Consider the following 8,740-nt stretch of genomic DNA (forward strand, 5'->3'; position numbering starts at 1 on the left):
CAACATTTGATGGCCATCTAAAGTACTTCCATGTTAACCCCTATGCTGTCGCTTGGGTGAAGAAAAAAAAAAACGTTAGCCAAGTTAGATTTATACAAATTTCGTTTATTACTGCCAAGTCTCGCAGACTAGACTAATTTAGCGTTACGTCTTACATAGTTAAATGCAATATATATAGAGAATTAGAGCTGGTCGTTAGCGATATGCTTGGAAGCCAGTGGCAGTTGAAATCAAACGAAATATGCCGCCAATTGTGCCATTTTATCCTTGGGCGGACGTCCGCCATGCCGTCCGCCGCGTGCATTGCCCGCGCCGCCTGGTCCGGCGGCAGCAGGGCCGCCGCCACGAGGCGCACCGCTGCGCACCTGACGGGAGGCAACTGCTCGATGCTTTTCGACCAGATGGGCGAACTCCGTGGAGCAGAAGATGCAGCCGCTTTTCTCCTCGCTGCCATCCTTGAACTTGGACTTGTCCGATTTGTACACGACGTTCACCAGCTGAGCGCCACAGTCGCTGCACTTGCTCTCTATGGAGATGGAGGAGCACAAGGATTAGCAATTTGAAAAAGAGATGTGAGATGCGAGAAGATTGGGGGGAAACTCACCTTCGACTGTGATTTTGGTGGCACCCTTGAAGCAATTGATGATCACATCGCAGCGATTGCAGCCCAGCTTCCAGGTGGGCGACAATGTGCTGTCCAGTACAAGCACGCCCGTCTCGCACTCCACACAGCCGGAGATGCCCAGCGTGTTGAGCGAGTGCGGGCAGGTGGGATGCGTGCAGGAATTGCAGCCGCCAAACTTGGGCATATCCCTGAACGGCGGATGATTGTAGCAGTACGGGCAGAACGGAAACGAACGACCCTTGACGCCCGTCGAGAACGCCAACAGGCCGAAATCATCCAGCGGACACTTGAACTCCCGATACACCTTCACATTGCCATTGGGCAGCGTATAGTTCTCGTCGCAGTGCGAGCAGTACAGCCGAGCCGGCTTCGTCTGAAAGAGACAGCAATACATCGAGACGATTAATCCATGTAAAACACAAATTAAAACCTAACACAGTTCAAATATGACTATATAGCAATTTAAAGTCAAACCATAATCAATCATAATCTATATACATCATCTACATCCATGTCTACATCTATATCAAGGTCTACATCCATATTTAAGTCTTAATCTACATCTACATCTACATCTTTATCTACATCCACATACAAGTCTACATCTACATCTTCATCTACATCTACATCTACATCTACATCTACATCTACATCTTAATCTTAATCTTAATCTACATCTACATCCATATCCAAGTCCCAATCCCATATGTATTCTACATCTACATTTTAATCTACATCCTGGTCTACATCTACATATTAATCTACATCCACCTCCAAGTCTACATCTTAATCTACATCCATATCCATTCTACATCTACATCTTTATCTACATCCATATCCATTCTACATCTACATTCTAATCTACAACCACATCTTCATCTACATCTATATAAAGATGATTAAGATCGATACTTTATAGATTAAGATCTACATCCACATCAAAGTCTACATCTGAGTCTGCATCCATATCCAAGTCTTAATCTACATGCATATCCATGTCTACATCTCCATCTCGATCTATATATCCTCAACTTTGTCATCCGTATCGCACCTGTATATACTTCATGTAACGGCGACATTTACCGCAGCGGGAATGCGCCTTGCCGGACTCGGCCAGCGGCGAGAAGGAAGACTCGAAGAGCATGTCCATGCTGGCGATGTTCTGTACGAAGAACATGAATTTCAGCTTAAAGATTTTGATGGCATGCCGCAGGACATCATTGAAATCGGCCGAGCCCTTGGCGATGAGTGTGAGCATGCGCTCCACCTCGGAGCGCATGGTGGGCAGCACCAGTTCCGGATCGATCTTCTGATAGCCATGCACCAGGACAATGCCCAGCGTGGTGGGTATCAGTTTGCGTCCAGTTTCGATGCGCACATAGTTGCGCTGGCAGATATTATTGATGTGCACCGGTATCGAGGCATCTGTGCCGATGCCATGCTGTTCCATGAGCGTGATCAGCTCCGCTTCGGTTAGATAATCGGGCGGTCCGGTTTGGCTCTCGGCTAGGCGCACATCATTGATGGCCACCTGGCTGCCCTGGACAAAGGGCGGCATTGCCTCATCCTTGCCGAAGGCCTGCCACGTCATCACCTTGGTGAAGCCCGCGTCGAGCAGCACGTTCGCCGTGCACGTAAAGCACTCGAGACCGACGCGCAGCTTGGCCGTTGTGGTGCGATACTTCAGATCGCGCGATATGGTGCCCATGAAGTGGCGGCAAATGAACTCGTATACGCGCCAGGTGTCCCGATCGAAGTCGCCGCGATGGCCCAGCTTCATGGGCGTTATGGGCGGATGATCGCCGGCATCCTTGCCCTTGCGCGGCGTCTGAAAATCACCGGCAATGGCGCGCGCCTCCTCCCCAAAATCGCCCGATGGCTGCAGTACGCGCAGCACCGCATGCAAATCAAAGTTCTCCGGATACTGATTGGTCTCCGTGCGCGGATAGCTGATATAGCCCTGCGTATAGAGACGTTCGGCGATTTGCATCGCCTGAAACGGGCCAATGCCCAAGCCGGAGCTGCAGATACGCATCAGCTCGACCGTGTTCAAGGCCTGCGGCTTGCTCTTGAACGACTCCTTGCTGCTGACGCTCTCCACGCTGAAAGAGACGGAGAGGGAGAGATGAGCATGGAAGAGATCTATGAAGGAGGAGTAGGGCTGCACTTACGTGGCCTCCTTGTGCTCCTTGACGCGATTCAGCAGCATGATGGCAATGTCCTTTTTGAAGACACGCCCACGCGCCCATTCGAGCGTATATTCCGGCTGGCCGGCCATCAGCTGGAGATACCAGAACGTCTCCGGCTTGAAGGTCTGTATATCATCGTGCCGCTTTACACAGAAGCCAAGAGTCGGCGTCTGACAGGGGCCGTACGAGATGAGGGATGAGTCGAGATCGCCGTAACGGCCCTGGAAGAATTTCGTTTGGAAGCGCGTAAAGGCACAGCCGATGCGCAAATCGAGCTCCTGGCGTGCATCGACAGACTTGGCCTCGTTCTCATTGGGATGTCCCAACGTTTCCATTGCGCCCTTGATGTCCTTGTCCGTGATGGCCGAGAAGTGCGCCCGATATGTCACATTGCGGCTATAAACATTGTGTATAACATGCTGCACTGCGTCCATCACCTCAAAGCAAATGTTCTCGCCCTCCTTGTCGCAATCGAGCCACAGCACAAGATAATCGCAGCCGCGTGCCTCGTGCGCAAGAAACGAACGCATCTGCTGCTTGGGATTGCATTCCTTTTTCTCTGTGGTGCAGCCAAATAGCTCCACCGGATCCACCTTGTCCCATGACGTATATTTGCTGGTAAAGTCCAGCGACATCACATGACCGCACACGGATGTCATCCGAAAGTGGACGCTGCCCTCGTTCCGGAAGTGACCGGTCCACTCATGCGTGGAGCAGCCGTTGTTGCCTGTCAAGGATTAATGCACATGTGAGTGGATATTTAAGGGATTAGTCGCTCGTTTCTAACCTCGCTTTGCCGTGCAGCGTCCGTTGGAGAGTATGCCGGCCAGGGAGGCAGCCAGCGAGGGCTTCTCGGCCACCATCAGAACGTTCTTCATGGCCTAAATGTGTTGATGATGACACCGACTTCTCCTCTCTCTCGCTCTCGCTCTCTCTCTCTGCTTCTTCACACGCACAATGGGAGATGATTCTTGTTTTTAGCGACACTTTCATAGAATAACCTACATATGTGTGTGTGTGTGTGTGTGTGCGTGTGTGTGTGGAAGCTGCTGCTGCCGGTCTTTTTTTCTGTGCTGTTGCCTCTTATTTTTGTATTGCCACGCCTTATTGCAGTCAATTGCAATACGCTCTGAAGCGGCGCGTTCAACTTTAATACACTTTTGATATTTTCAGTAAATAAATATAAAAATTCAGAATGTATTTGCAAAAAAAAAAACCAGTGTAGCCGTAGCTGTTGTTAGTGATGTACAAAAAAAAAGAAACACTGCAATTAGGGATGTAAGTGGCGTATCGATAGCTGAAGTTGTGTCTGTGAAACGATACATCGATTAGGCCTGCCGCTTAACGATCGTTAAGCGAGTCATCGATGTCACAATGCCACCACCTACATATCTTTTATTTCCCAACACTTAAATATTTGTCAGGCAAAGTTAATTAAAAAAAAAAAAGAGCGTTGCGACATATATCGCCAAATTACGATTTTTTTGTACTTTTTTTTATATGTGCTATAATGAGTACGTTTATTATTTTAAGTATACACAAAATCTGTTTGCTGTGCAAGCTATTATTATTTGAACTCTTGCAGAATTGCAAGTATTTGCACGCCGTAATTTAAAATAACGCGCCAAGGGTGGCAACGCTCGCACAGAAACAACCACCCAGTACTGGGAGCCGTCTCCCACACAAATACACCCGCAAAAACACCGGAGCGTACACACACAGACGCACGCAGACACTTGCTCAGCCGACTTGCAGATGCAGGCAGAGCCGCAGCCGCAGCCGCAGCCACCGCTACATAGCCCGTTACTCAGTTGAGTTTTGGCCGTGAACGTGTTCAGGTGCGCGTTGTCCGATTTCTGTTGCCGCTGTGCTTGTCCGCGTCGTCGCCGTCGTCGTCGTCGTCATTAGCGTCGCGTTTTGACGTGTGTGTGCGTCTGCGTCTGAGTGTACGTTTTTTGTTGTATTTTTTTTTTGGCGACGGTTAGCAAAATCATTTTGAACGTAGCTACATATATTTATGAATATATAAGAGCACATACATACATACATATGTTTATGAAAAGTTTTAAATGTTGTATAAGAAAAGTTCGTGTCTTTAAAATACATACATATATTTACACACACAAACACACAGCACACACACACACACACACATATATATATATACACTTTTGTTTTTTGGCCAAGAAATGCCCAGCAAAGCGTAGCAAAGTAAAAGCAGAAATTGAGAGTTGTTTTTGTGTTGTCGCAGCAGCAGCAGCAACAACAACAACAGTAACTCCTACGCAACAGTGGCAACACCGGCGGCAGAAACAACCGTTTTTTCAGTTGTTTTTTGTTTGTTGCCGCAGCCGCTTAAAATGCCGTCGCTTTCTTTTGCGTGCCCATGCAGCGCGCCTCCTGGCGCAGGCCATCCCCCCCCGCCCACCCCTCCTCGCAAACGCATGCACAACGCACCAAGGCGCGCTCTGTTGGCGCCGTTTTGCAATTGTCTTGTTGTTGTTATTGTTGTCGGTGTTTATTTGCATATATGTATATGTATATGAGTATTTGTATGTATGTTTTTTAATTTCTCCAGTGTTTGTGAATGAATTTGACAAACATTCACGATAATTGCTGCGCACAAACAAATAATGTTATTTATTAATTTTATTTGTACGTTTATTGTTGTTAGAAACTTGTCCTAAATTTGCTTGAACAACATTTCATATGAAAACTCGTTTTATGAGCTTTGCATTGTTTTTGTTGCTGCTATGTTTCTTAAGCTTTAAAGTTGATTAGCTGCTGTTGTTGTTGTTGTTGTTGTTCTAGTAAATGACAGAACAATGGCTTAAGCTTCGCTTGGATCTCACATTCTCTCTCTGCCTCTCTTCCTCTCTCTCTCTCTCTGCCATCATTGATGGCTTGCCCACACTCTGCTTCTTCTTCTTCTACTTCAGCTTACGCTCGCGCTCTCTTTTAGCTGCAGCTCAGCAACAAAGTTGAAGGCCTTTTTTGCATACGGCAATGTTATTAACAAGCAGCAACAAGCAGCAACAACAACAACAAAACGACCCTAAGCAGCTTTAATGAACAAACAACAACAAGCAAAAACGGGTTATTGTAAAAGTTGTTGATTTCTTTTTATTGGCATTTAAATACACACACAAATATACATATTTTTTTTCTGGTTGGACATACATATTTATGTTTTGCATCGTGACGTCATCAACGCTGAGCAAATTGACAACATGTTAATGCAATAACAATTAAAGCAATACATATCGAAAAATCGAAAGCTTGGCCTGAACAAAAAACCCAAAAAAAAAATAACAAGAAACAACATTGGCGCAGGCGCCGCTGGCCAAAATGCAAAGTGGAAGAGAAAGAGAGCCAGATAGAGCGAGCGTGGGAGAGCGAGTGAGCGAGCGCTATTGATCGGCAGCAAAAGCTGTGCGCTGAGCTTGGCTTCAAAGCTGCGCTCACACACACACACACACGCACACACGACACATGCATACACACGCGCCAGTGTTTGCCTGCCTAGTTTTTCGCTCTCGCGCTCTTATCTAAATTTTGTACGCGTTGCCAATGCATAACTCTCTCGCTCTCTCGCACACTCTCAAATTGACTCTCTCTCTTTTGCAGAATGACGTGAGGAAAGTTCATAATACAAAAATCCACAATTAAGTTGTAGTTGTAAAAAAAAAAAAAAACAAAAAAGGTTACAACAAATTAAAAACAATGCATTTGCACAAAACAAAAACTACGCTTTCAACGAAAATGTCGAAAATTAAAAGAAATTAGTTAAAGTGCATTTGTTCAAAAGCAAACGCAAAAGATCATAATAAATAAGCAAAATAATAATAATAATAAAAACAACTGCAAAATCAACGTTACGCTAGCAACATACAACAACAACAGCAGCAGCAGCAACAGCAACATAACGGCCACAATATGTTGTACACGCTAAGCAAAGCAACAACAAGAATCCGACTCAAAAGGCAACGGCAACATTGTCAGCAACAGCCAAAAACAACAACAGGAGCAGCTCGGCAACATTGTTGGATTTGGAGCCTCGCATTTTTGGCTGCATTTTGCGCGCAGGTAAGCAACATTTTCAACTGCTTAGATGCAGACACACACTTACACATAAACATGCTTGTGCACGCATGCGATCGTTAACCCTTTAATGCCGTTTCGTATTATCATTTTTCTAATATAAAACATAATGCTTCTGTTAGTGGTAATTATTGTTATTGCTGTAAAATAATGTAAGCCGTATAATCAAATTCGCATAAGAAAACAACGAGAATTGTTCAATTAATGCAAAATCATTGCAAAATAATTCGTTATGCACTCAGAGGTTAACTGTGTGTGCTTAGCAACATTTGCGCGGCGCTAGCAACATTTGCGCGACGCTAGCAACATTGTTTGTGAACACGAACAGCACGCACACAAGAGACGCATAAATCACAGCTGCACTTGCTGCGTTCTCATGCTGGTCTCCTCTTCTTCCTCTTCTTCTTCGTCTTCTCGCTGTTGTTGTTGTTGCAGTCTCCCATTGTTTCAAGTACAGCGCGCATTTCCCATGTTAATTCAATTCATTTCGCATCGTATTTTTTTGGCTCTGTTTGTGTGTGTGTGTTTTTGTTATTATGCTACTTGATTGGGGAGAGGGGTGTGCGATCTCTTCTCTGCCTCTCTGCTTTACACTGTTCGCGAGAGACCTTGAGCAGTGCGCCAGCCAATTGGAGCGACTGAAATGGCAATAGTCAAGCAAATGAATATGCATTCGGTCAGATTCGGATACGGATACAGATAAAAGACACACAGATATACGGCCTGATCGATTTATGGCTGGATCGTGATGCTGATTGCATAACGATTGAGGTATTAATAACATTATGTATATATATGTATGTATATATGCCTGCTTATCAATTGAAATATCGAACGTCATAAAAGCTGCGCTTGTATACCGTTTTATTTCAAGCTTTTGTCGCTTAGAATCTGCTTTTAACAGTGCTGCAAATGCTTAAAAATAACTGTTCTCTACAACATAACCTCACAAAAAATCTTCAAATTTTGTTTATTCTCAAAAATCTTCGAAAATAATTGATAAAAGATTAAAAGAAAGTAAATAAGTTGTCGTTGGTTTGGCTCACAGTGTTGAAAAACGGCGAAAAACTTTAGATTCGGCTCATCGTTTTGCACGCTTATCAACCCTGGAACCGCTTTTGCTAGATATATTGAAATAATTCACTTGAAAAACTTCATATTATCGTGTTAAATTCTTGTGTGCTTGTTCTAGTTTTTAGCTATTTTTGTTTTAGCTCAATTTACGAGCTTCTCGTATACTAGCTAAATGACAATAAGAGCATAGAACTACGCCAAAAGCAAATAACCAGATGATATATTAGCTTCGCAATGGAATTCTCCCATTAAGAACTTGTGAGCTCGAGTCATAAAACAAAAAACACACGACCAAATTAATGACTATTTGTTTCGGAGCCAGCAAATGAACGTCACGTAGTTCTAATAAATTATGGGCAAGCATGCTTAGTATTTTGTTTAGTATTTTGCATTTAGTGCTTAGATTTACGGTTAGTGATGGACTTAGCCAGACAGTCAGTGCTAAAGTTAGTTAGTTAGTCAGTGTATCAGTCAGTCAGTTAGGTAGTCAGACAGTCCATCAATCAGTCAGTCAGACCATCAATCAATCAGTCCATCTGTCAGTTAGTTAGTCCATCAGTCACTCCATCAGTCAGTCTGTTCATCTGACTGACTCAGTCTATCATTCAGTCCATCAGTCAGTCAGTCAGTCCATCATTTAGTCCCTCAGTCAGTCAATCAGGTCATGAGCCTGCGAACTAGTTCGTGCTGGTTGCTTTCGGTTCATTTTGCTTGAATTCAAATTTTGTTTGTTTTTGCTTTGTTTTTAACA

At 44.6% G+C, this 8,740-nt stretch overlaps 1 protein-coding gene across 1 annotated transcript; it reads right to left on the minus strand.

The window, feature by feature from the left end:
- Positions 1–95: 95 nt before the first annotated feature.
- LOC115768516 (DNA topoisomerase 3-beta) lies at positions 96–4,030 on the minus strand. The gene is made up of 5 exons (XM_030713102.1): positions 3,602–4,030; positions 2,797–3,541; positions 1,677–2,727; positions 605–998; positions 96–526 (listed from the first exon to the last, which is right to left on the minus strand). Exons 1-5 carry the CDS (start codon positions 3,690–3,692, stop codon positions 231–233), a joined length of 2,577 nt encoding a protein of 858 aa, XP_030568962.1. The 5' UTR covers positions 3,693–4,030; the 3' UTR covers positions 96–230.
- Positions 4,031–8,740: the final 4,710 nt, after the last annotated feature.

The sequence above is a fragment of the Drosophila novamexicana genome, unplaced genomic scaffold (genome assembly GCF_003285875.2).
Source record: "Drosophila novamexicana strain 15010-1031.04,08,12 unplaced genomic scaffold, DnovRS2.1 tig00001813-arrow-arrow-pilon, whole genome shotgun sequence".
Classification (NCBI taxonomy): Eukaryota; Metazoa; Arthropoda; class Insecta; order Diptera; family Drosophilidae; genus Drosophila; species Drosophila novamexicana.